We start from the raw sequence: 26,090 nt of genomic DNA, 5'->3' as shown, positions 1-26,090 counted from the left end.
GAACACGGGGGGTCAACTTCACTAACTCAACTTGATGGATGACTTGTGTTACCATGAAAACCATCTTTTGTGTGTGTTTGTGTGTTTTTTTTAAAGCACTTTAATATACTGTTTTAATACTAATAAACCTTTTGGCTTTTAAGCGGTCACTCTTGGCCAATTTAAACTACTTTTTTTTTTATTCTTTATTATATGCTAGCTTGAATCATGCAATTTGGATAAAATGGCTTTCACTTCAGACTCAAATGTTTGTTAGTGTTTTCTTTGTCGATGACATCATTAATCAGTATTTGGACTTGAATGCAATATTCTGGCCTACTGCACTACTACAAGTGATGCGTTCAAATCATGATTCAAACACACAAATAAACTACCCGTCAGACTACGTGTTTCAAACAGACGCAGACAGGCCAAAATCTCGACGAAATGAGATTTGAGCTGATTTCATGTGTGTGCAGCTGATAACGTGATGGGTTGAGCCCAAACTGGCTAAAATAATGTTTTCTTTACTGTTGGCGTCTTCGGACAACAGATACATACATGTATATCACTTATTTATACAAATAGGATATATGTAAATACGAACGTAGCCTGAACATGGGATACTGTCGCCTTTGTAGCCCCTGAAGATCTTCTTGTGACTCTTCTTGTGTCTACTTCCGCCAATGACTCGCGCCGGAAGGAAGTGCTCCGACCTGTTTTGCCGAATGCGGAAGTCTGTTGCGCATGCCCTCTCTGTCACATTTAAGAGAATACGATAACGTCCAGTGTGTTTACTGCAAAGCAAAACTGGCTTTCAAATCTTTGTAGAATGTTTTAATTTTCAATTTTTACAATAGAACACGTATAATAACATTATGGAAGTGTTTTATAATGTTACTATTTCAGTGAAACGAACTTGCGAGGAAGTGATCAAGTATCGAGTGCATTTAAGTGACGGACCACTCAACCAAATCCGTCGCTGTTTTGTTTACTTTTTTTTCACGTATCTTCCGTTGCCGTCGATAATAATGATGTTAATGATTTAAGTTGGACTATTATTTTTTTTGTCTCGGCACTTGTGTTTGGTGGTGAATTTCAAATGTCTTATAACGTCAAATATAAAGTGGAACAGCAATTAGAGGAGGCAATCTACCATCGGACTTATTTAACCAACGGACAGCATGGCCCGAACCATCGCCGTAATTTGCTTACGTTTTAATGGCTTTACCTCAGTGGTCAGAGTTAATAATAATTTTAATGCTTTACATGATAAGATAAGCTGTTAAAAGTTAACATGTGGAAGAAGGAATCAGACCGCTTCGAGTATTTACAAACGCTCGTCACGGAGTTTCAGGACACCGACAGTGATGGTGCGATAGAACGTGTCATGTTCTTTTAAAATCTTTTTACGTCTTAAAACTGATGTTTTCATGTTTTGTGGGTAGCGTCTGTTTATTTATATTCGGGACGGTATGGATAATTGTGTATCTTGTGACTTTTAAGCACTGTGTTGTGTGTCATTTGGAATATTTTCTTTTTTTCTCTGTAATTACACATTTTCTTGAGACTTGGATTTACGTTCATGATTGAGATGTGTTTGTTGTTTTTTTCCAGAGGCAAAGGAGCAGGTTCTCGCCAACTTGGCCAACTTTGCGTACGATCCGAAGAACATGGAGCACTTGAAGCAGCTTCAGGTTGCTGATCTCTTCCTGGACATGCTCACAGAGGAGAACGACAACTTTGTGGAGTTCGGAATGGGTGAGCTTCCCGTGCATAAACGTCTGTCTGCTTGAGATGAGGTCCATTACCAGAAACGTTTCCTATTGGCTTTTTCAGGGGGGCTGTGCAACCTCAGCATGGATCCGGAATGTCGCGACTTCATCCTGCAGAGCGACGCCATCCCTCTGGTCACAAACTGTTTGTCGAGTCCTCGGGAAGAGACGGTCCTGTCGGCTGTCGGCGCCCTCATGAACCTGGCCGCGCCGTCGTCGCGCCCCCACATCAGCGATGTGGCCGTGGTTGAGTGCATGCTGCGCTTTTCCCTGTGCGAGAGCCCCCGCCTGCGAAACCTGGCCCACGTCTTCTTGCAGGATTGCTGTAGTGAGGACCAAGTGGGCCGAGCCCGACGGGAGATGGCCGGACGGACGCAGACTGCGCTCGGCATCCCGCTGCCTAAAGACTGAAGGAGCATGAACTACATTGGGATTTGATTTCCAGGGGACATTTTACAGAACAGTGTAGCATACTATGTATAAAGGCTGAAATAGTGATTTCCTCCTCCCTGATCACTAAAAAGGAATTTTCAGTGGACTTTTTACAGAACTATCTAGGTCCCACTTTACAAGTACAGCTCAATAAATTTGAATATGGTAGAAAAGTCCATTTATTTCAGCACTCATACATTATATAGATTCATTCAACAAAATAATTTCCAGAGGGAAAATTCCTGCCTAATTTGTACATTAAAAATCATTTTCATTGTAATCTAGTTTCTAGAGCGTTTAAATTCATTTTAATGGTGAAAGATTATTTTTTGTGCATTAACTGTTTTGAATGTCCTGTACGGTGCCCTTGAGTGGTTTGAAAGGTACCTTGCTTGAAAACGTCTGTGAATTGACATATAAATAAAATTGACTTTACTATAAACAAGCTCCTTAGAAGAAAAAAAAAAAAAGCTTTTCATCAAACTTTGACATGACACACGGGTGCTAAGCTGCTAAGAAAAAAAACAAAGCGGAACTCCGAAACGTAAAACCTTTATTTACACCTCAAATAGGGAAAATAACAAAACATTTAAAAAGGCATAACATCTGACAAACATTAACCTGAAGACAATACGTTGAGTTCAGTGCAATTGCAACTTTGAAGGCGTCAAGTTCATTATCATCATGGCACACACGCAGGCCAAGGCCACTCTGTGTTGCGTTCAAGGTCACTCAGCAGGTTGATTTAATCATTTTAAAGGTTAAAAAAAAAAGAAAGCAATTCTAAGACATCACAACTTGACGTGGCAAAGAGGGGATAAAATAAGGAAAATATTGACAAAGTTGGCAGTGTGTCCTTTTTTCAACTGGAAATCAGCAACTTAAGAGGAAAGGCGGACGGTGCGTTCAAGCGTCCCTGGGAGAGCCGTGCACTCTGAAGCGGTACATGCACGTGTACTCCTCGTGGCCCCAGTTGGACAACACCTGCACTTCGATGATTTGGAAGGCACGCTCGTTCTCCTCCTGTAAACAAGCACAAACTTCAATGTCGCCTAATTGAATCTACGATGGAAAGCAGCCCTTCTCAAACTTTTGGGTCAGGGGTAGAATATTTTACAAGGACCCCCTCATAAAAAGTTGCCTATTTTACAGAAAAAAAAAGTCATGTTACAATAAAATATTTACAAAAAAAAAATAAAAAATAAAAAGTAATATGAGAATAAAGTCAAATGTCTAAGAAAAAAGTCATCTTTATGAAAACAAAATTTGTCAGCATAAAAATCTGCAATCCTACATATTTTTTTCCAAGTTGTATTTTTTTTTCTTTATTTATTTTTAAGTCTTAGCTTTCCAGCATAGTTGTAATATTAAAACTATTCTCCACTGTCTTTTAGTCTTGAAAATAATAATGTTACAATTATCCATCCATCCATTTTCTAGCGCTTATCCGAGGTCGGCCCGCGGGGTCAGTAGCAGGGACGCCCAGACTTCCCTCTCCCCAGCCACTTCATCCAGCTCTTCCGGGGGGGATCCCGAGGCGTTCCCGGGCCAGCCGAAAGACGTAGTCTCTCCGGCGTGTCCCGGGACGACCCCGGGGTCTCCTTCCGGCGGGACGTGCCCGGAAACACCTCACCGGGGAGGCGTCCGGGAGCCCCAGCCACCTCATCTGGCTCCTCTCGATGCGGAGGAGCAGCGGCTCTACTCTGAGCTCCTCCCGGATGACCGAGCTTCTCACCCTCTCTCGAAGGGAGAGCCCGGACACCCCGCGGAGGAAACTCATTTTGGCCGCTCGTATCCGGGATCTCGTCCTTTGGGTCACGACCTGTGGGTAAGGGGAGGAACGTAGACCGACCGGTAAATCGAGAGCTTCGCCTTTCGGCTTAGCTCCTTCTTCACCACAACGGACCGATACAAAGTCCGCATCACTATATATGCAGGACTATATTGGGAAAAATAAAAATGTTTTTCCTTGAAAAAAATAGATTTACAAGCAAAGGCATATTAGAGGAATAAAAAAAAAAATCAAATGTACAGCATTTCAGCGTTAAATCTGCAAGTAATTGATACTGCCCTCTAAAAAGCTTTATAAATGCCTATAGAAGCCAGAAGATGGCGGCCTAGCACTAATTTTGTCTCAATTTAAGCTCCTAAACCGAGGTCATGATTTCTTGGCACCAAGATTTTAGCGCTTGGGGCCCGAGCACAAAAGCAGCGAATAGGTAATGACACTAATGATGTCACAATCATATCGGAGCATTTCATTGGCCCAAAAGCTGAGTGAGAGAGGAGTCATTGGTTTATTATGTTTAACTGGCACAAGAGTCCCCATGTAGCGATGCCCTTCTGTTTTCACCCATCCATTTTCTGTACCGCCTCTCCTCACGCGGGTCACAGGCGCGGCGGAGCCTATCCCAGCTGTCTTCTGTTTTATTTTTCGTTTCGCGTACCCCAGTTGTACAAGTACTGACCCGGCACGCGTGGTGAAGGAAGTGTGGACTTACAGTGACGTAGAAAGTCTGCAGCGCTTCTCCGTCCTCCTCGTACGCGTACGAGCCGAGCGGCGTCCCTCGGTCCTGAGCGGCGTCGGCCAGACCCTGAAGGAGGCGCACACGACAGCTCGGCTGATCATCCAAGATATGGACTAGGTCTGCGTACTAGTATGCTCTTTGTCCTCACTAGTTAGCGACCAAACCCGTAACAGAAGCATTTCACGGTTTGTGCACTTTCTGCAGTGTCAATTTTAAATGTCCTGTTTTTTAATAAATGGATACAAATTAAAAAAAAAAAAAAAAAACTGGATAAATCGAATACATATGACCAGATGAATTGATTATTAAAGTCATTGTGAGTTGTAGCCCTAGAATAAAAGCGTGCATGTCTTTCCAATCCGCGGCGGCTCACGTAGACGGCGAAGTGTCTGGGCGCGCTGCGCAGAGTGCCGCTGGGCGCCAAGGATTTGGGGATGTGCTCCAGGGAGAAGGCGCTGGGCACCACGCTCATGGACAAGCGGATCACCAGGAAGCCCGTGGAGCCTCGGAAGGCCCAGCAGTTCCCTGGGTGGACGTTTGGCTAGCCGAAAACAAAGAGAAGAAGAAAATTTGGAAGGTAAGCCTGGGCCATATGGAAAACCTGATTCCATTTTTTCTACTCTCACAGAAAAGTTTTTTCCCCCCTTGGCTCATAGAAAAAGTAAGATTGCCAAGATTTACTTCATTTCTTCTGACACCAAACAACTTTTTTTTCCCCAGCATCAACTTCCGCAGAAATAATAGAAACATTTTTTTTTCTTTACAGATAAATGTGAAAATACTACAGGTGCTTGCTCATGGCCCTTTCGTCAAAATATTTGCAGCCTGGACGCACATAACTTGGGTTAAACGTTTCCAACATGTCAATCAATCGGTTTTGCAACACAAATGACCAATTTCCTCTTGGAAAAACAATTTCCATTTTGTCAAAACAGGTACGTAAACAGGATCATTTCAAATAGTCACCAATTTAACATTTTAACACTATGCTAACGATGTCTCTTGGCAGCCTCGGCGAAACATTTGCAGTTTAGACATGTACTTTGGGTTAACATTTTACAGCATGTGAGTAAATCACTGCTTTCGCTAAATAGACCATGAATTTTACAGCCTCCTTTGGTGTCATACAAAAACAATGTGAAAATGATTCAGCTCATGTTGCTTTTTTTTTTTTTTTTTTTTTTTTTTAAAAAGAATACTCGCTAGAGGGGTCAGAGAAACACAAAATACAGCGACCCAAATGCTAAGTTGGCATCAATGACTGTGCTTCAGTAAGCGAGCTCCACTCTACTCACAGTCGTTAGCGGGGACGCGGTTTGCACTGTTGAAGCCTCTTAAAAGAAAAAAAATAAATCCTGACAAATAAACTGTTTATGCCCAAAACGGTGAGAACTCAAGCGACATATCACCTGGATGACAACTCGAGGAGACTGCGAGAAGTACCAGAGAGGAACACCAAACAAACTGAGCAGCGCCGCTTTGGTTTCATATGTCTCAGAACAGCGAGTGCTCAGGATGCTGCCACCTGTAGGACGATAGTGGTATTAATTAAAACCAAAAATACGGTCCTGACAAACATCAAAACAAACTGCAAGATGCTTCATGACCTCCAGACTCCAGCGCGTAGTCGGCCAGGCCGGTCCGGTCGTGGGAGAAAAGGCGCAACGCGCGCTTCACAATCGCGTCCACGTCCTGCAGATAAGCAACGAGCCACCAGGTGGCGCCAAACTGAAAAGCTCAACTAACCGAGATTCTCAAATCAAGGCAAGACCTGCTTGTTGTTTAATTAGCCAGGATATTTCTTCTCACGCTGACATTTTTTGTGCAAGATCATTTCACATGCTCACCTCCCTGGTCAGCGCCTTCCCAGCCGTCTCCTCACGCTGGCGCCGGTCCAGATGACGGCTGTCGTTGCGGAGGATGCCGCGCTCCGGCGCGGCCAGAGACGCTCGCGGGTCGGCCCCGGCCACGTAGCGCTCCGACAGCCAGCGCAGCAGCGAATCGGGGAAGCCGGACTCTGCCCGCTCCTTCCCGTAAAGCAGAACCAGAACTTGCTGGTGGACCTGAGCGGAAATCTGACAAGGAAGAGAAGACAAGAAAACATGAGTCAAGTATAATTAGGGTTAATGGTTAAGGTAGGAGGCGGCACGGTGGCCGACTGGTTAGAGCGTCAGCCTCACAGTTCTGAGGACCCGGGTTCAATCCCCGGCCCCGCCTGTGTGGAGTTTGCATGTTCTCCCCGTGCCTGCATGGGTTTTCTCCGGGCACTCCGGTTTCCTCCCACATCCCAAAAACATGCATTAATTGGAGACTCTAAATTGCCCGTAGGCATGACTGTGAGTGCGAATGGTTGTTTGTTTCGATGTGCCCTGCGATTGGCTGGCAACCAGTTCAGGGTGTACCCCGCCTCCTGCCCGATGACAGCAGGGATAGGCTCCAGCACGCCCGCGACCCTAGTGAGGAGAAGCGGCTCGGAAAATGGATGGATGGATGGGTTAAGGTAGGTCTGGGCAAAACGATTCATTTGAGTTCATTTGTTGGTTAGGCTCAGCTGACATGCACCGCTTCCACTAACAACGAGGAGCTAGTTTACAAAAGCACAGTCAGCGTTGACAGCTTAGCATTTTTGTAGCTGTATTTAGACACTTCTTAGAAGAATGTAGCGATCTTAATTCCCGCTAAGAAACAAACAACACGAGCGGAGAAATTTACACACAGTTTTGTATTTAACAGGAAAGGAGCCTGGTGAAAGGCTCGTTTTCTTGTTAAATGGTGAAACAGTCACAGCAAAAGGTCAATTTATTAAGGATGGTGTTGACATGATTGTTTTGATAAAAAGGGACAATAGTCCAAAAGGAAATTTATTTTTTTCAGTGGAAATTGAGATTTTAAGCTGGGGGTGGGGGAACTTGTTTGCTATGAGGAGAAATAAAGCAAATCCCAGAAGGGAGGGGGAAAAAAACAGCAAAACGTGTCTTGAATAATGGGGGAAAATAAAAATGGATGAAAATCAGATCAATGAGAATACAAAACAGATTAATTTTCAAGCGCACGTGGCCCGGCACTACTTAACAACAAAATGTCACAATTGAAGCTCTCTCACCGTCTCCTGGTCCAGCTGCTGACATCCCAGCAGGGCTTCCACATCCCGCCCGATGTCCTTCAGGGCCGCCGCCAGACGGCCCACCTCTGCCAACAAGGCGTCGTGGGACTGACGGTCCACGGCAACACTGGGATCGCAATCAATGCATTAAATAACATGAAAAAGCATTGAAATAAAATGCTTCCTGGCCTTGACCACTCACCACTGGTGACAGGAAGTGACATTTAAAAAAAGGAGACGGTGCTCAGAAGCAGACCGAAGAAGCTGAAGCTTACCTGGCCACATCAGAAAGTGTTGCCGGCCCGGACGTCGCCTCCTGGAGAACAAACTTGCGCTGTAAGTGAGGCGAGCTCGGCACCGCACTCGGGAGGAAAAAGCGTACCTCCGCCTTGGCCGCCAGATTCCGCAACTTGGCCTCCAAAAGATCCAGACGAGACATTTGGCTCTGTTGCCGCAACAACTCCTGGAAAGAAAGAAACAACAAGGAGCAGAAAAGGTGAGTTATGTCGCAACTGAAACACTAAAAACTTGTCAATAATAGATGAAACCAAAGTACATAAACAATCAAACAGTATTTTAACGTCATCATCGTTCCGAAAAATTTATTTTCCCACCCGCTGCCTCTGCCGCCTGTCCTCGTCCATTCGCCTTCTCAGTCGGGCCAGCTGGCGCTCTAGCAGGCCGCTCAGGCGCAGTTCGCCCCTCTGGGCGTGGCGCTGCAGTTCAGAGTGCATCTGTAGCATCTCGCCGCGTCTCAGCTCCGCGAGCTCGTCGCCGGCCTCCACGCGCTCCCGCAGCGAGGCCAGGCTGCGCTCCAGACGAGCGAGGCGCACAGACTCGGACTCGGCCGACGCTTTCTGTCAGGTGGGGAAAATGCATTTATATTGAACATTCCTCCCCTGGACCCAAAACGTTTGAGAGCCCCTGGAATTCCCCCCCCCCGTCAAAGACATTTTTAGATTTTTAGTGCATGTTGAAAGCATTTAGTGGATAAAGCAAGCTCCTTAAATCGCGTCCCAACAGAACTTCTGTCCCAATTCTTCGGCGGAGCTTAAGAATCTCAACATCACCTCTTCCGAGTCCTCCGCAACGCCCCCAGCTGCTCGGCTCACAGAAGACGAGAGACCGTCGACTGAGGACAGGGCAGGGACGTCAGATATTGAAGTCTTCCACTCCAGGACACTTACAGCTGGTAGACCGGCAAAGCTGAACCAACACAAACCTAAAGACATGACGAGGTGATACTTAAATTCTAGTTCTCGTCGGGTAGAAGATGACGTGAGCAGTGACCTACTGAAGACGGTCAGAAGAACCAACAAGAGTGAGAGAAGAAACCTGCAGGACAGAAATAAAAAAAATAAAAAAATGTCTACCAAAGTTTATGATGACATCCTCTGCACATAAACGTAATATTCTAGAAGACAGGTGTCAAAGTCAAAGCCTAAGGGTCACTAACGTTGCCTACTAACGCAAACTGTGTGGTTTATGCTCTCAAACGGCCTTCTGGGGGAAACCACCGCTATAATGCGACCCCGGACAGAAGTTTGACACTTCTGTTCTAAAAAGAACAAAATCAAACTGAGTTCACATTGAAAGAAGTAAATTAGCTAATCGGAGAGCTAATGTTGTTATCTCAAGCAGCTATAAATGCTACAAATCATTATTGGGCACCCTGTGATTACCAAGTCAGCAGAGGGGTGTCGCTCCATCGTCTGCCCATCAACTGGAACGCGCCGCCACGCTTGACCGGCTTACCTTGAAACAAGAACATTTCATCAAAAGATCAGAATCATATCACAAGATGGGCTCCGCAAGCGAATACATAGCTGATCAAACGAAATGAAAGACGAGAAAAGAAGCCAACTGACAGGATGTCAAGAGATGCTCTAAAACCTGCAAGAAGGGGAGGACAACACTCACGAGAGCTTGATTAAATATTCGGTATGAAACATTAAAAAGGACTTCATCAGTGCTCGTGTGTCAGCATCTCATGCAGGAAGAAGACCTGAGCGACAAAGAACATCCGAGGAGGACAAACTACTTTGAGTCCACGAGCGGCGAGGACCTGCGGCGTGAGACGACGACGACATCGTCCTGGTCAGTGCCCACAGCCACGAGGTCAGCAGACGCAAACACCACGCTGAGAAAACAAGGTTCCGCCTTACTGGGGGAGTTTTTCAAAAGTTTGGCTCCAGGCACTTTATTAGGAACAGCCACACAATGTAATCTCCTCACTAAACTTCATGGACATAATGATCACGTGCGATTTACAGTTGCTCCACCACAATAATAATTAAATGTATAACTAGGCGACGATTCATTGACAAATATTTTGATAATCCATGAATCTTTCGGGGACCTTGTTTAATTGAATTGCTGATGCAGTTCTGATGTTTCCGATGGTGCGGCTGTACCTAATTTTGTGGCCAGCGAGCGTATGAATCGGCAAACTTTTGAGGCAGCAGCTGCGGAAAGTTAACCTGTAAACACAGAGACGTTCCTCAACAACCAGCAGAGGGTCGACGCCCGAGCGGGCCGAGACGAGCCCACGTTGCGCGTCTGCTCCGCGTGCTGTTGCTCCTTGCAGTCATCGCCTGTAGGTGGCAGCAGTGAGCGAATGGGGGCACCACACCAGGTGGGAAAGAGCAAGAATGAAAGGAGGCGGGAGGGGATTCCTCCGCCTCTGCTGACCTGAACGTTACCACAAGCAACCTAAATTTGAATACTTGTTCCATGATATATTATTTTATTCCCAAGCTTCTATTATCCTCATTTCATAGCATTTCTCTAGGCTACCCTGCTTCCAGTAAGTGTACGGTAGATTTTTCATCCACCCAAATTTCAGTCTGTATGTGTTACCATGTCAATCTAATCTGCCCAGGGCCTCCACAATCATTAGTGCTGGCCCACGAAACGTCAGCTATTTTAGCAATGGGACCGTTTCTTTAACCAATCACATTTCAAATTTGCCTCAACTGGCTGACCCTCTGACTAAACGAGCAAAGTTCGACTCGCAAAACACGTCTCTCCATCTGCTCACGGTACATTTAATCTGGCACAGTTGCGTGCGGTCACATGACGTTTCTTGCTTACTATAATTGTAACATGATAGCGGCGGGATTGGGATTAAGTCCAGAAAGCGCAAGACCAAGTACCAAAGGCACGGCTCGCCAATGGTCAACGTACCAGAGTGCGTGCGTGTGCGTGCCAACTCACACAGAGATCCGTTGGGGAGACGCTCCCCGTGTTTGGCGCTCATGTCGCCGCCGTGGCCCGTACGAGCTGCAACAAACAACGCGAATGCTGTCAGTCAGGACAAAAACATGCTTGCTCACACCAGCAGTCAGTGAGGAGGGATTTGCATTTCTCCACAGAAACAGCCAAAGTCAGAAGAGGTGCAGCCCATTTGAGTGAGACGGAAACAACACACGAGTGGGACGCAATGCATGCCTTTCCTGGATGCTCGGAAGGTGTGTGAATCAGAGTGGTGATCACGTAGAAAATGTTTTTCTTAACGGGTAAATGAGTGGTGATGAGGACAAAGTGGATGAACACATTGAGGGAGAAGGTGAATCCTCACTCAATCGGATGTGCGAGTTCCTCAAAACTTTGCAAGTGATTCAAAGTCCACTAAAGACAACCAGTGAAAACCGCACCAGTGCCAAAGAAACAATTTTACAGGCAGGACCTCCACGATTACGGTCAGCCCGACACATCTGCAGGGCGCGCGCCAGCGCAGAGCGGCAACGGGCAGCCGCCGTCCTCGCGCCGCCCAGGAACGAGTCCAACCACGGCCGCGGCACATCTGTAAGAACCGCACACGGATCAGAGGAGAAAGAACGGCCATCTCCGCGGTTCAGCACACCTCAGAGCGAGGTCGGCGGGGAAGCTGCGACGCAACAACGCCGATTTCGGTGTCGAGGAGAGCGGGCAGTGGGGCCCGACCAATATTTTTTTGAGGCCCAGGCAGATTCCAAAAACAGATTAATCGGCAGATTAATTAAAAAAAAAAAACAATGAATTAACTATTTTTGTACCTTTAATAACAACAAAGATATGAATTGAAGGCAGAACATTTAACTTTTTTACATTACTATGTCATTTAGTATTTGTTTAACTTTAAAACTGAGGATTTTTCAAGTACAAAATTATGCAAAAATGAAGGAAAAGATATTGAAAATTAGATATAGCACCTGTGATGATTGGGGACTTTATATATTGTATTGGTGCTGTAAATTTAATTAGATTTTCAAAACTATTTGGTTTTTAAAGATTTTCACTTAGTAAAATAAACTTTCAAACTTTTACGAGGCGATACAGAACATTGGAGAGGTACACCGTTGACACAAACCATGAAGTAGAAAATTATGAAAGAAGGGAAGTTCTTAATGTTGAAAGGAGTCATTTGCAAAATGCCATTTTTGCTGTTGTGATGCCATCTTTTTTTGTGTGCAATTGTTATGCTGATTGTTAATCATTTTGTGTATTGTGGCTGTTTTTGTTTTCTTTGTCCTGCATTGTTGTTTGTTTGAATGTCATCTCTCTCTTATGTTATAATGTGTTAGGCTGTTTCTGTTTTGTTTTTTTTACTAACTGTAGCCAATTCTGATTATTTTGAAAAGGGCTAATACTGGCCGACCGATTAAATCTGCCCTAGTGGGCCGAGCCTCAGAGAGCACGCCGTCAAGCCGTGCAAAAACATCTTTCAATTCCATCGTCACCTGTTGCGGCACGCCGACTTCTGTCTCTGCAGTAGACGTCGGACGCTTCGAAGGCCGGCGAGCTCAAGCGCTTGGAGGACGACGACAGGTTTGCGGTTCCGGACTCCCTCCTGTCGCACTCGCAGCCTTTGCGGGAGACCCGGGGCAGCGTATGGATCAAGTGTTTGGGACAGTGGCCGTCAGAGCCAATCAGAGTGCTGTTGGCCAACACGCTGCTCTGCTCCTCGATGATGGTGCTTTCTGGAAAACACCACATCATCTAGGTACAGTGGATAGAAAAAGTCTGCACAAAGGGCAGGTTTGTGTGACGCAAAAAATGAGGCCAAGATAAATCAGTTCAAACCTTTTGCACAATTTACTTGACCTATAACCTGTGTGACATTTTTTTTTTTTTTTAAATCAAGAGGGAAATTTGAAAAATCAGTGTGGCTGCACAAGTGGGCACACATGCTTATAAACACGTTAAATGGTAGTCAGTACACACCCGCTACCATTTAAAAGTTTAGCGGTTCTTTTTTTTGTTTTCTTCAGCTTGAAGTGGGGCCTTAGTCAAGGTGGAGGGAATTAGGAACCATGCGAAATAGCAATCAGTGTTAGGACAAAACCAAGCTTCTGCTAAAAAGCAGAAAAAAATGTCAAGAATCATCTACAAGAACATCTGAACTTTATTTGGGTTTAATCAGAGGCACTTAAAATGGCGGCAGGTGTGTTTGAATGTGACTGGTTAATTCTGAACACACCCACATGCCCAGTTAGAAGAGGGTGTGCACACAGTTATTTTTTATTCCACCCCCCACCCCCTTCCCCCAAAAAAACGTTTTGAAATTTATCTTGGTCTCATTTTTTTTTTTTTTTGGGCATCACAAAAACCTGCTGTTTAAACAGGGGTGTGTAGACATTTTGCATCCAGCGTAGGGATGATCATTATGGGTTTTCAATTAAAATCATAAATGTATATTTATAATATTTTTTCACATGGTGGGATACATTGGGGATAGCCTACTGTACATTCACTACACATTCGAACAGCACTACAAAAAAATGGTCAACTCACTATATAGTGGATAGGGAGTGATTCAAAAACACAGCCAGATTCAAATTTGAAGGTTTTACCAACCTTTAGGATCAAGGTCGTGGTCCAAACCTGGAGCACCACAAGAGGGACATCATTACATCATCAGTCAGGACTCACAACAGTGACGTGAAACGACAATCTGAGGATCATTCTTTTGCGTTTCTTACCCCAGAGGGCGTCAACCACACTGCACTCCTGGATGGCGGACTCGTCCAGCAAGGAGGAGATCAGCGAGGCGTCGGAAACGTCGCTGTGGAGCGACAGGTTGGAGGGTTTACGAGGAGTGTGGGCGAGGAACGACTCCGAGCAGGACGCGGAGAGCTGCCGAGAACAGCGAGATTTCAACGCTCTGCTGGGAAGAAGAGGAGGAGGAGGAGTGAGGCACAAGACAAGGTGTCAATCTAATTTCTTACAAGTGAACCCTCGCTACTCATGTGGGACAGGGACGGAGCCCTGCTGAGAATGGCGGAAATCGCCGAGGAATTGGCGCCCCGCCCCAAAAGGGAATTGTCTATAGACGCCACAAGATGGTGTCTTTTGTCTAAGTGAAGCTCCTCAACTCACTTCAAATTGTTTGCTTGGCACCAACATGTCACCAGATGATGGCAAAGTATTATTACGTCACTTAGTGGTCAAATAAAGATAACGTGTCACAAATCAATGTCTCAGTGCCTGAACTATTACAATCACAACACTTTGTTTTATAATCTATGACTTTGTTTCAAGTAGAATTAAACAAAGATGAGAAAGACTTACTCTTGTAAATACAGCATGTACACTATACTGTACAGTGTAATAGGTTGCTATCACTGCATCATGGAATGAATAAAGTGAGATTTAATTTTCATCCATCCATATATTTTCCGTCCCCCTTCTCCTCACACGGGTCGCGGGTGTGTTGGCGGCTATCCCAGCGGACTCTCGGCGAGGCGGGGTCCACCCTGAACTGGTCGGCAGCCAATCACATGGCACATATAAACAAACACCCATTTGCACGCTTAGTCACGCCAACGGGCAATTTGGAGTCTTCAATGAACTTAGCGTGCATGTTTTGGGGATATGGGAGGAACCCGGAGTACCCGCAGAAAACCCACGCAGGCACGGGGAGAACATGCAAACTCCACACAGGCGAGGTCGGATTTGAACCCGCAACCTCAGAACTGTGAGGCAGATGTGCTAACCAGTCGGCCGCCATTTTATTTTCAAACACTGATAAATTGAAAATGATTTCTACTACAATTGTGGCACTATTAAGACTGTAGCCAATTAAATGATTTGTTCAAAAATGGTATTGCGTGGAATGCAAAAAGAATGTAGCATCAAAACTTTCTTTAGGGTACTTTTTTTTTTTTTATTGCATTTGCAACTGCATTTAGAGAGAGATCACAATACCCTAGTTACAAACTTTCATTTGCATGACTAAGAACGAGTGAAATTAAATGCTTTCCAATTAAAACTAGATTCAGAAAAATACGCCTATTTAAACAGAAATAATCAAGAAATAACAACAACAACAAAAAAGGACGATCTAATTTTAAATCATGTTCCAGCTGGATTGGCCCATTTTTATATCCGTGTCGAGGAGGTAAAAAACCTCCGCAAAGGCAACGTCAGCGGTTCCTCGATGAGCATTTCAGATGTTCAATTAAATAGTGGCGTGAGAGCAACTTGGAGGTAAGAAAACAAAACGTATAAAATATAAAATAAAAAAAAGAGTGAGACGTCTACCTGTTGTAAATGTTTAAGCTGTTTTTTTTTCTTTGTTTTTAAATGCTTTTAATTATGTAAAGCACATTGAGTTAGCGTGTGTATGAAATAAATTTGCTTTGCTTTGCTTACCTGTTGTTTGTCCAGCCGTTTCCTCCCACGCTGTAGGAGGCGCTGCCGAGCGGCAGCTTGCGGTCCAGCCGGCTGTCGTCCAGACGTAGACTGCGCCTGGACATGGCGCCGGGTTCGCTGTCCGAGTCGGACGCTGCTGACCAGGAACTGGATCTGAGGGAGCAGAGAAGAAAACATTTCAAGCACATTTGTCTGAAGAAAAGTGAGACTTGTGTTGCTGGTATGAGGCCATGTCATAAATGACAATTATCTGAAGACTTGACTTTTGTTTTTATCATAAAACACCATTAATCATAAAAACCTGTCTTGCTCTAGGACTGGTTAGGTTTCACATTCATATTTTGACGGACCGGCATAGAAATAATATAAACTACTTATTGATACAACTCACCATTATGCTGAATGTAGTTGTAATAAGAGAGGCCTTGCGCTTACGAGCTGGTCCAGGGAGATAACACCCCAAGCGTGTTACTTATGTCCAGCCTACTCTGTAATTTTGTTTTGGTTGCCATCACCTGCTTCACAAGGCGTTAGGAACGGAAGCAAGGAATTCTGCACTTTTTCGCAATCTCTGGATATTCTGGGGCTTTTCCATGCCGTGACAACGAGGCACTCAAAAGGGCCACGCCAGCCCGAAGCCCCGGTCCACACACTGGCTATCACACCAGATTTTTGCTTTTGGCTTTTTCATCCATATTTTATCGCTTGACTGAGATGGATGCACCTGAATATAAGAATAAAACTTCTTTCAGACTGTGATGAACAATAATGTAAGATGAGCTCTCCATTATAAAAGGTTTAAATAAGTCACCATTTTGTTACAATATTGTCATTAGCTAGTAAACGTGAGAGTCAGTCACACTGACCTACTGTACGTTCTGTATCTAGTGAGTGCACTAACAGCGCAATAAACATGAGCAGACACGCACAGGTCAGTCCAGCCCCAGCTCTGCAGATCCTCTTCCACGTCAATGACGCTCATTCCAGCTCAGGCGGACGTCACGCACACGCATCTTTCTCACAACGCATACTAGAACCGACTTCCTGTCAGAGCATCCGGTCAGTAAAATGCTGAGGCCGCGCCCCTTCCTTCCGCCGAAGTAACCTGAACTCTGAGCCAGCGCTTCAGAACGCTCTACCAAAGGACTTACCGCCAGCTATTAGGAAACTGCAGTTTGACTTGGTGCACCTGCGGCAGATCAGCTGCGCCGGTGTGGTTGCTTAAATGTCACTCAGTCTTTCTGTAAGCCTTCCCGGATTAGACAGCGGTCCACACACTCTGAGCCAATTAATGGAAGCTGAGGAGGTGGTGGTCTTTTTTTGTGGTGCGGCAGAAGATATCTGCTGTAAGGAAAATACAAAGTACAAGAAAAATTTGGCTTGTAGGGATAGAAAACACATTAACTGCAATTTTTTTATAAAAATATTGCGAAATGTCAGTCAACAGTTTCAGTTCGAAAGGAGCTTGGTGGAAGGCTTGTTTTTTTTCCATGCACTGCCACAACTTGTATGTAAAAATCTACTAGGTAGGCAAACAACTGCACTCTTTCTGATAGTTATCACTTTAGTATATTTGGTGCGATGAGCCAGTTGGGGTTGTCACTATTTACAGATTTTTCAAATGGAATTGTATTTGGTCCAAAACAACAGGAACATTTTGGAATAGAGTAGTCATTATTTATAGCTTATTAAGGTACGAATATACTGGTCCCCCCTTGGTGACCATGGCCCCTGAACCCACATGAGTTTGACGCCCCTGATTAAAGGGGCACTTTCACACATGCTTTGAGGCATTTAAAGGGCCACTGTCAATTTTCAGCCAATCACAGCTGAGTTCACATAGACGACCAGCCCAAAGGCACCAAATCACATTTCGTAGTGGGTGGAGCCCAGCAAATAAATAAAATGTTTTTTTTTTTAATTAGAATTAAATTTAAAAAAATATGAACAGTGGCTTTGCTTTAGCCGTTAGCATTAAAAAAGTTAGCTCTTAAAAATACTGATTAAAGGCGAAAACAAACAGCAGCTGGCAAGTCGAGCAACTGGCCGGTCCAGTGCCCGGCTTTACGCTAAAACTGCAGCTAGCTAACACAATTAATAATGGCAGACTATCATTTAAAACAGTCCAATTCTCGATTTGAAAAGTCAAGTCTTTTCACTTACAGAAAGAAAGACAAACAACAGCCTTCTTAGAAAGTCGTCGCCCAAGCAAAAATGGAAAAATGTGTTTAGCGGATGCTTACCTCACCTTCTGCTTCGTTAATTAGTAAAGTTGAACATGAACAGGTGTTTACTGTTTAGAGCGCTAATATTGAACTGTCGCCCCCATGTGGTTGGCGTGATAACTTCCTCAACGTGTTGAACGTAATGTACAACGAAGACGACATGGAACCGAAGAGAACAGAACACAAGTCGAATGTGTGACTTTCAGCTCGTTTACTTTATTTATATAAGTATTTATTCCCATTCCCATTTCTCGCCTTATGATGAAAATAATTTTACTAACTGTGAAGAAAAAATCATTTTAAGACGAAGGTGGATGTCAGTAACATGAACTATCTCAAGTTACCCGGATGTAACCCGGAAAGAAAACTCTCCGGCACGAGGTCACTATATTTTTCGGCTATCGCACGTGTGTTTTGTAGAAATCAAGAAAACAGGTTTGTCTATAAATTTCTATGACATCAAATGAAGTCCGGATATTATAAAAGCACTGTTACGAATCTCACGTCGTTAATGCTTGGTTAATACGTGTGTAACGTGCTAATCTAGCCACATGGAAGCTAAAACTGCCATATAGTTTCCCCAAACCCAATTTTTTGAAATATTGTTGTCGGTACGAATCTTGGAACACGATATAGATGACACTTTATTGCGTCCATTTGCTGATTTCATTCGGTGTTTGGACACTCATTGCATACCAAGAGGACTCCTTGAAAACCAGCCATTTCGCGTCCTATGCACATGTTGTGCACACGTTTTGTCCGTGATAAATACTTAACATTATGTTGTTGTTTTTTCCCTATTCATGAGCCAAGATATGTGTAACATCGCACCCTCTTCCTTTATTGATTGATGAAGTGATTGTAATGACCCAAACAACTTGATTTATCAGTTTATCAAACAATAATATCATATACGTGGAAAGGTGTGGGCAAATATACCATAAACGACGCATAAAAAGTAACAAAAGAGAAACGTGCCAGGGACACGAGTAAAGCAAATATAAATGATTCATTTTGAAGGTCACATGTTACAAAACCAAAAAGTACACGCAAGTTCAGATTATCTGCAGATATCGTGCCACAGTTTACGGGTATGTGCACTTTTCCAGAACAAATGAATAACAGTCTCAGGTTGGGTGTCACAGAAGGCGCAGTTCAAGGGTAGATCATAATTGAATGCAACAAAAAAAGCATCTGACGGGGTAACATCATTGAATCATTTTGGATGAAACTTTTTTTCCACATTGTTTGCCCCAAATAATTTTTGAGGCAGAGTCCAAATGTCTTCTTCTTGTTTACGTGACAGTTCCAGTAAGATATTCCAAGTGAAGTAGAAACAATAAAAAGGCGATTGTACTGATGTTTCAGATTGAAGACCCACCATGACGTCGCTAGCCTACCAGCTGAAGCGGCTGGCGCTGCCTCAGAATGACCTCAGCTTACTGTCACGCAAAGAGGTGGCGTCGCTTCTCTTTGAGCCAAAAGAGGCGGCTACCCTCGACAGAAGCACCTTCTACGCTCTCGGTGAGTCCGTTTCCTCCACCTCCTCCGCTACTCTCTTCAGTTTTCCTCCGTAACCTTTCAAACTTTGCGTTTCCGTAGGCTGCACGGGCCTGGAGGAGCTGCTGGGGTTCGAACCGGCGTTCCAGGAGTTCCAGGACTCTCTGTTCAGCCGGGCATCGCTCACACTGGAGCGGAGCGTCCAGTCCAAAGATGTCAACAAGAAGCTGGACGCCGACATCTCTCTGTTCCTCACCCGCGTCTCCCCCTACTTCCTCCTCAAGCCGGCGCACAAGTGCATGGAGTGGCTGGTGCACCGGTACGCTGCCGCTCAAACGGACAAATACATTATAAGTCGTCTATTGCTTTCCAGCGTCCAGTCCAGTGTGCAATGGCTGAAAATGCGCGAGCTAGCGAGACCATTTGAAAAGACTTTTTTAAAATAGTACTAAACGAACACGTGAGCTGGATGTGGGTGAAAATGAAAAGAATGGGATACTTTGAGGTTTAGGCTTGTCCTCCGCTCCCATTCACGTGAACATTACATTCACGGCTCACGCACATTTTGGGGAAAATGATCGCAAGCTTCGCTATTTCATCCACAGTTGTGGAACAATTGGATTTTGATGGAAGGACACCTTTAACAATCAGGAATATAGTGAAATTGCTCTGTTTTGCAAACAGAGTCCCAGAAAAAACTAAGTTTGTGAACGGAAGTTTCACTGTAGCTTGTTCTGAAGGCAGATTTTAGAAGGTTCCTTCTCGTTCATGTGCGCAGCTTCCACATTCATCTGTACAACGTCGACAGCCTGCTGGCTTGCGTGCTGCCTTATCACCACACCAACACGTTCGTCCGAGTGCTGCAGCTGCTCAAGATCAAGGGCGACACAAACCGCTGGAATTGGCTGCAGGCTCTGCAGGTAAGACGCCGTGATGTCTACCCAGGAAAAGATCACGTTTCAGCTAGTCGGCAGGTCGGTAGTTCTTCACTTTGTCTGCGTTTGCTTGGTTAGAAACCTGGCGTGCCTTTGGCCAAAGGCACTCTCGTCACTCACTGCTACTCGGACCTGAGCTTCATGGACTTCATCTGCAAAATGGTCACAACATCCATTCAGGTAGCCACACGTCACGCACGAAGCCTTGTGGAGGGATGGAAAATTTCAGTGAGAAGTTAGGATGGGAAATTTTGGAAATATTCCAAATTGGACAATTTGAATGGGAATTAAATAGGAAAAACATCATTTTTTTTGTAATCTTTTTTTTTAATTTTTTTATTTTTTTTAAGAATTTGCACACTACAATATTGTACCTAATACAAAACATAATAGAATGTAAAGAATGAAAGCGTTTGCGTCATGATTAATTCAAGCTCCTTCTGATGAGGACGACTTGGCAGTATAATACAGTCATGCAGACTCCAACGAATAAGAGTTAAATACATTAAAATAACAAATATTGAAGCCATAATGTTTTGACGATTGCAAGTGTAGAATAATGCCGATGTTGTACAGTTGAACGATATGCAGAATTATTTTGATCCTTTTTTCACAATATACCGCAATATGTGTTCTGCGCTAATGCTCTTGACAAATTGCATTTATTGCAGATTCCTGGTTTATTCCAGGAATGTTGCAACCCTTCACACACAACAGCTCCTCCTACCAGGAGTCACTATTTTGAAATGAGGATGCTAAGATTATCTGGCGTGTTTCTTTCAGGCTTTCTCCGGACATTCACGAAGTTACTCCCAGCTCCGAGTCGTCTTCTCCTTCTACGCCTCCACCATCGTGTCCGCTCTGGACGCCGTCGACAAAGTGTCAGACACCATCGTTGCCAAACTGCTTCCATATGTGCAAAAGGTACACTTTGCAGTTTTATTAGTATTATTACCTCATCAGGGTGTTTGCAAACGTGTACATTTAAAATACAGGGTGTCCATCAAGTCTCTTTACATAACAAGTAACCATAGTAACCTACATATAGTTTGAAGTGGCGTACAACTGCACTGCAACATTTTGAGAGCTGTAGCTAATATTTTGACTCCTTAATGTCGTGGAATAAGGTACACAAAATATTAGAATCACCTCTAGTGTGATGCAGTACAGTTGTCCACCTCTGAAAATTACTACTATAACCATAAAGATGTTGTTACCTCCAAAATGGAACATTTTCATCTTTGTAGAAGGAGCATTTTAAGATCGGATGTTGTGACATTTTGTCCTCTGTCTCCTCTCAGGGTCTGAAGTCGGGTCTGGCCGACTACAAGGCGGCCACCTACATGATCGTGTGCCAGATGGCGGTGAAGGCGGTGATGGAGGCGAGTCTGGTCGACACGCTGGCCGTGCGCGTGGGCAAGTCTGTGCTCAAAGAGCCCGTGTTGGCCCGAGAGGGGCTGGGCTGCCTCATCGTGCTCCTGCAGAGCCAGAAAGAGGGCGCGGCCGGGTCCAGGTAGGATGGGCAACACCTGAGCAGTGCTGGGAAGTACAACTTTCAGGGATCTGTTTTTATTGAATGAGAAGGCGGGAAAAACTTTCACAGCAGTGACGCGGAGGAACGTGAACCAGACAGCATTAACAAACGTGACGCAAAAGAATCAGAGAAGCAAAATATGACTGCATATTTTTTCCAGAGAATTGTTGTGATCTGCTACAAGAATGATTGGTGGCGAATGGCTAAAGCCAATCAGCTTCTGGTGCTCATAAAATCTCCTTTTAATCTTAAAAAAAAAAAAGCAAAAACACATACAGCTCTTGTTATCATTAGTCTCTATTTTTGCATTTTTTTGACACTCAATTTACAATAATAAAGCTGTGGGGGAAATGGTTTTATAGCAAAATAGCCTGAGCCAACGCTGGCTAGCTCTAGATTGGCAAAAATTAAAAAAAAATTCCTTGTGCCAAGTTATCAAAACGGGTATTGTGTATCACTCACAGTAAAAACATTCTATTTTTATTATTTTTACTGAGAGTACGTTTAAGTCTACTTTTTTTTTTTTTTTTTTTTAACTCAAGGAGTCAAATCAGTACTTCAACTTTTGCCAGAATTTCTTTACACCAATATAAACTATATGGAAATATCAATATCTGTTCCTGTTGTTTTTCACGTGTTTTTGTTCAAATTTGCACTTAACAGGATTGTACTGTTGAGTGCAGTTTTTCTTTTTCTGCTGTACTGTACTGGCTGTCCGACAGGGGTTGCAACTTTGCACCTGAGCTTAGTGTCTCCCTGTGTGTTTAGATTCTGCAGCCACGTGTGTTCCACGCCCGAGCTGGCATCCACGCTGCAGCTCATGGCCGCCGGCCACGACGTGAGCCCTCTTCTGCGCTACCTGCTACCTCACCTGGTCCACGCCGTTTTCGCCGGCCCAGGTGAGAACTGAACCGCAGCGAAACGTGTCACGTAAAGCTTCGGCCGTCTGAACATTCCGGTGCTTGTTTTGTGTTTTGGACAGAGGGCACGCGTGTGCTGGAGTCGCTCCTGCAGTCCGTCCCCCTGACCAAAGGCCTGGACGGACGCGTGGCTCGGTAAACATCTTTTTAACCTTTGAGAAGTTGAATAAACTTACAGCCTAACACCTACCGGTACACTTTTGTTCTGTTGGCAACTTTGTTGTTGTTTACCAAGCTTACCAGACTCACTCCTGTTAAGGTAGTTGGTACTGCGGCTGCCGGAATCCAGAAAAGTGCGTCAAAGTTCAGCACGACGTTCAATTAAATGACGGATTTCTCTGTTTGCTGCTCCAGTTTGCTGCTGGACGACTACCTGAGTCAGACGGAGCTCTCCGAGGACAACATCTCCGCCCTCAACCGGCGTCTGCAGCCGCTGGTGCGACTGTTTGAGTCCAAGTGAGTGCGCCTGCTGCCGGAGTCCGGTGACTCGATATCTATAACGTCCCGACTTCACCGGAATTGGGGTTATACGATGCAAGCTTTTATTGACAGCGCAAGGAAATAACAAGCTTCCTGGTCAGGGGCATTATCTTCCAGTTTGAAGTCAGACCTTCAAAATAAAAGCACACTTGTTTAACAATAGTTTAGCCACTTTTTGGGCAAAGAGAGCCTTCACACTCAAACTGTTTTGTGCTTGTTTGAGTGCAACTGCTAAATAAGCCGAAGAAATTGTGGTGAAACTGTGCTATTATACCGCATGCTTTAACTTTGAAAGTCTGACTCTTGACAGGATGTGTTACAGCTTTAGTGTTGCCAAGCAGACCGAGAGGCTTGCTATTGCTTTAAGTTATTAATAAAATCTTGCATTGTGAAATGCACCTTTGCCATCCGTTAAATGCTTTTTACACAACTTAGGAAATGCTTTCAATGAACGCGCATCGATTCCAGGAAATGAATAAATAGCTAGCTATAGATTTGTAATGAACACAAAAATGCAGGCGAACGGCGCTTAAGTTTGTGCTCGGTCCGCCTCAGGTACTGTGACGCTCTGGACGGCGTCCTCTCGGGTCACGTGACAGACCTCAGCGACTCGGAGCAGAAACGACTCTTCCACCACTTCCTCTCTCTGTCCATGAGCAGCGGGAAATTCCAGGTGCGATGACTACTGAGACGAGACGGACTAAATGAAACGCGTGACTAAAATGTCGGCTCGATGTTGTCGTGATCAGATTGTGGGCGACTCGGACACGTCGCTGCTGCTCAGCTTGAAGCACCCGCAGCCGTCGCTACGCGTCTCGGCTCTGGAGCACCTGAGGAGCGTCGCGGCATCCGGGCAGGTGTGACTGGAGACCTCGCGGGTTCTTTACATGTTCTTCTGCTGCCGGGCTCAGTTCTGACTTTTGTTCCCGCTCCTTAGCTTCAGAGTTTGGATCAAGACTTCCTGAAAGACGCTGTCGTGGAGCGCTTGAAGGATGACGTGCTGGAGGTCGTCAGTGCGGCGCTTCAAACCTTGGAGGTCAGTGAAATTCCAGAAAGCTTCATCATCATTGTAGAGCCGCGCTTCCCAACTTTTTTTGTATTTCAGATGAGCATTTTGGCTCTGGTAGTCACTCAAATATTTGTAGTTGAGTCTCGCTGTGCGGCCCGGTGCTCGGGGAACTCTGCTTTAGAGGAGGAGGAAGAAACTAGGCCTGGAAAATCAATTGATTTATTAAAAAAAAGCTAAATTTGATTCCAAATGACTGAGGTCCATTAAGTTTACAGCCAAAGAGACGTCAAATGGACACGAGGACACAGTGCGCCTCTTTTGGATTACAACTTTTAAAAAAGCATTCTCACCCCGTATTTTTATTGGTTCATTTCTCTGAATGTCCAACTCGCCAATAGATCGATGGCTGGATAGATAAATACTTAATTCATACTGTGAAGGAATTAAATAATAGATGATGTGTATAAAGTTTTGTTGTTGTTTTCCAGATGCTGTTTGATGTTTTGGACTGTGAGGACGCGGTGTCCGATTTACTTTCTCTGCTGCACAGAGTCGATCAGCCCGAGGCCGACAGCTGGTCAGAACTTTTTATTTCTCTCAACTTTGATTTCTGTGCTAAATTAAACAGAAACCCAACAGCGTGCTGCTCGGCGTCCATGGCGATTGTGTTTTTCCTCCGCCAGGCTGCCAGTTTTAAGCGAAACGGTGCGTTTACTGAGCGATTCCCAGCTGGGAAAGGGGAGCGCCGAGCAGGTGGAGAAGACCACCTTGGGTCTGCTGCCCTTCCTGGTGATCACCTCCGCTCGTCCGGACTCCGCCCAGCTCCGACTCGCGCACTGCGTGGCCCGCTGCTCCGTCGTCGCCCGGCATCCGCTCACCTTGACCTGGGCGGAAGGTAGCGGCCGGAACCTTCACGAGGTTTCCTGAGCTCCATCTTCAACCATCTTCAAAAGTGTTTCTTCTGTCCACACAGAACTGAATGAAGTGATGAAGCGGAGCTCTAAAGCCAATGTGGTCAGTTTGGCCAACCAGCGTCTGGTCACCACGTTGAAGAAAAACCTGGCCAACATGGAGCACTTGACCAAACGTGACGCTGTAAGTTGTTGGAAACTCTTTGCTATCTTAGATCATTTTTCTCATTTCTATGGATGAAAATCATTTTTAAAAATTCTAAAAGTGAAGCCCTGTGTGAATAGGAAAGTATTTACAGCACTTCACTTTTCCCCCACGAAGACCGAAGGTTACAGTAACAGGGTTTCTCTTGCCTCGAACTGAAGGAGAGCAGGTACAATTGTGACGACTTGCACATTTGCATAAGCCACGCCCCCCCTCCCCCTACTGGCTGAAACACAGTGGATCAACATATGTGGACTGACACTAGAACAATTCTGCCAGGCATATATTCCTTATCCTCTGCGAAAAACAACTAATATTACTGCAGCTTACTAAGGAGTTGTGACCGTCGCAGGTGTTTAAGGTGCGCGCACCAGAAGAAGCCGCACGGTCACAATGAATGAATCGATGCTCAACCCGTTGAATTCTTTACACTCTGTCTAATTATGTTGTTATTATTTGTTTTTATACATTACTATGTTTGAACTTTTCGCCCCCCCCCCCCCCCCGCACTTAGCAGCATAACTGACTTTGCTCCCGTTTCTCTCGTCAGCTGGAGAAGTTGGGCGTGTTGGGGGAGCAGCAGCGTGGCCGTGGCGTCAGAGGCGCCGCGTTCTTCACGGTGGCGACGCAGACGCTTCTGCTGGGCCTGGAGCACCTGGGCGAGACCGAGCACCTGCTCACCGCCCAGCGGGTCTTCGCCGTTCTGGAGGCTCCGCTGCTGGAAGTCGTCAAGGGCGAAGACGCTCGGGTGAGTCCGGACAAGCACCCAAAAAAAACTTTTGCGGACGCCTGGTTCTAACTAGAGGTGGGGGACTCGAGTCACATGACTTTGTTGGAGTCATTTAAGTCGGCAATTTTAGGTCTTGGGACTTGCTTGGCAAAAACCTAAGACGGAACTCGACTTTGACTTTATGGAAAG

The 26,090-nt window shown here is 45.0% G+C and overlaps 3 protein-coding genes across 16 annotated transcripts in view; 2 read left to right on the top strand and 1 right to left on the bottom strand.

Annotated features, from left to right (window-relative positions):
- Positions 1–778: 778 nt before the first annotated feature.
- armc7 (armadillo repeat containing 7) lies at positions 779–2,627 on the top strand. The gene is made up of 3 exons (XM_061756564.1): positions 779–1,352; positions 1,597–1,740; positions 1,819–2,627. The coding sequence occupies exons 1-3, from the start codon at positions 1,277–1,279 to the stop codon at positions 2,163–2,165; spliced, it is 567 nt and encodes a 188-aa protein (XP_061612548.1). The 5' UTR covers positions 779–1,276; the 3' UTR covers positions 2,166–2,627.
- Positions 2,628–2,722: 95 nt separating this feature from the next.
- LOC133469438 (SUN domain-containing protein 1-like) lies at positions 2,723–17,828 on the bottom strand. Of its 14 annotated transcripts, none has more exons than XM_061756521.1 (23): positions 17,696–17,828; positions 16,604–16,796; positions 15,453–15,605; positions 13,781–13,965; positions 13,656–13,682; positions 12,539–12,778; positions 11,506–11,622; positions 11,004–11,099; positions 10,298–10,411; positions 9,883–9,957; positions 9,500–9,572; positions 9,112–9,152; positions 8,888–9,039; positions 8,432–8,674; positions 8,200–8,280; positions 8,093–8,133; positions 7,818–7,944; positions 6,562–6,789; positions 6,322–6,406; positions 6,124–6,239; positions 5,088–5,255; positions 4,688–4,780; positions 2,723–3,209 (listed from the first exon to the last, which is right to left on the bottom strand). In XM_061756521.1, the coding sequence occupies exons 3-23, from the start codon at positions 15,554–15,556 to the stop codon at positions 3,093–3,095; spliced, it is 2,523 nt and encodes an 840-aa protein (XP_061612505.1). In that variant the 5' UTR covers positions 15,557–15,605; positions 16,604–16,796; positions 17,696–17,828; the 3' UTR covers positions 2,723–3,092. The 14 variants fall into 14 exon arrangements, with proteins under 14 accessions (XP_061612505.1, XP_061612508.1, XP_061612506.1 ...); XM_061756524.1 differs by having other exon boundaries at positions 16,604–16,793; positions 17,696–17,794; XM_061756522.1 differs by having other exon boundaries at positions 17,616–17,701.
- Positions 17,829–17,973: 145 nt separating this feature from the next.
- The window catches only part of heatr1 (HEAT repeat containing 1), a 21,431-nt gene continuing 13,314 nt past the window's right edge, over positions 17,974–26,090 (top strand). Inside the window, exons 1-17 of the mRNA XM_061756486.1 lie at positions 17,974–18,112; positions 19,046–19,201; positions 19,280–19,496; positions 19,956–20,097; positions 20,191–20,292; positions 20,896–21,036; positions 21,414–21,625; positions 22,415–22,545; positions 22,629–22,701; positions 22,921–23,022; positions 23,602–23,719; positions 23,796–23,903; positions 23,984–24,082; positions 24,544–24,632; positions 24,739–24,950; positions 25,029–25,150; positions 25,722–25,919. Of these exons, the coding sequence (XP_061612470.1) occupies positions 19,060–19,201; positions 19,280–19,496; positions 19,956–20,097; positions 20,191–20,292; positions 20,896–21,036; positions 21,414–21,625; positions 22,415–22,545; positions 22,629–22,701; positions 22,921–23,022; positions 23,602–23,719; positions 23,796–23,903; positions 23,984–24,082; positions 24,544–24,632; positions 24,739–24,950; positions 25,029–25,150; positions 25,722–25,919 (2,208 nt within the window). The 5' untranslated portion in view covers positions 17,974–18,112; positions 19,046–19,059. The remainder of the gene's footprint in view (positions 18,113–19,045; positions 19,202–19,279; positions 19,497–19,955; positions 20,098–20,190; positions 20,293–20,895; positions 21,037–21,413; positions 21,626–22,414; positions 22,546–22,628; positions 22,702–22,920; positions 23,023–23,601; positions 23,720–23,795; positions 23,904–23,983; positions 24,083–24,543; positions 24,633–24,738; positions 24,951–25,028; positions 25,151–25,721; positions 25,920–26,090) is intronic.

The sequence above is a fragment of the Phyllopteryx taeniolatus genome, chromosome 19 (genome assembly GCF_024500385.1).
Source record: "Phyllopteryx taeniolatus isolate TA_2022b chromosome 19, UOR_Ptae_1.2, whole genome shotgun sequence".
NCBI classification, from domain to species: domain Eukaryota; kingdom Metazoa; phylum Chordata; class Actinopteri; order Syngnathiformes; family Syngnathidae; genus Phyllopteryx; species Phyllopteryx taeniolatus.
This window is presented reverse-complemented; position numbering and strand designations above follow the sequence as displayed.

Bases quoted from the DNA above. Each gene is read 5' to 3' on its own strand.
- armc7 (XM_061756564.1), top strand. From the start codon at position 1,277: ATGTGGAAGAAGGAATCAGACCGCTTCGAGTATTTACAAACGCTCGTC. The intron at 1,353-1,596 runs GTGCGATAGAAC...GTTTTTTTCCAG, and splicing joins TCAGGACACCGACAGTGATG to AGGCAAAGGAGCAGGTTCTC. The intron at 1,741-1,818 runs GTGAGCTTCCCG...TGGCTTTTTCAG, and splicing joins CTTTGTGGAGTTCGGAATGG to GGGGGCTGTGCAACCTCAGC.
- LOC133469438 (XM_061756518.1), bottom strand. From the start codon at position 16,434: ATGAGCGTCATTGACGTGGAAGAGGATCTGCAGAGCTGGGGCTGGACT. The intron at 15,606-16,381 runs GTGCGTGTCTGC...CTGCTCCCTCAG, and splicing joins AGCTGGGGCTGGACTGACCT to ATCCAGTTCCTGGTCAGCAG. The intron at 8,675-8,887 runs GTGATGTTGAGA...CCCACCTGACAG, and splicing joins TTGCGGAGGACTCGGAAGAG to AAAGCGTCGGCCGAGTCCGA.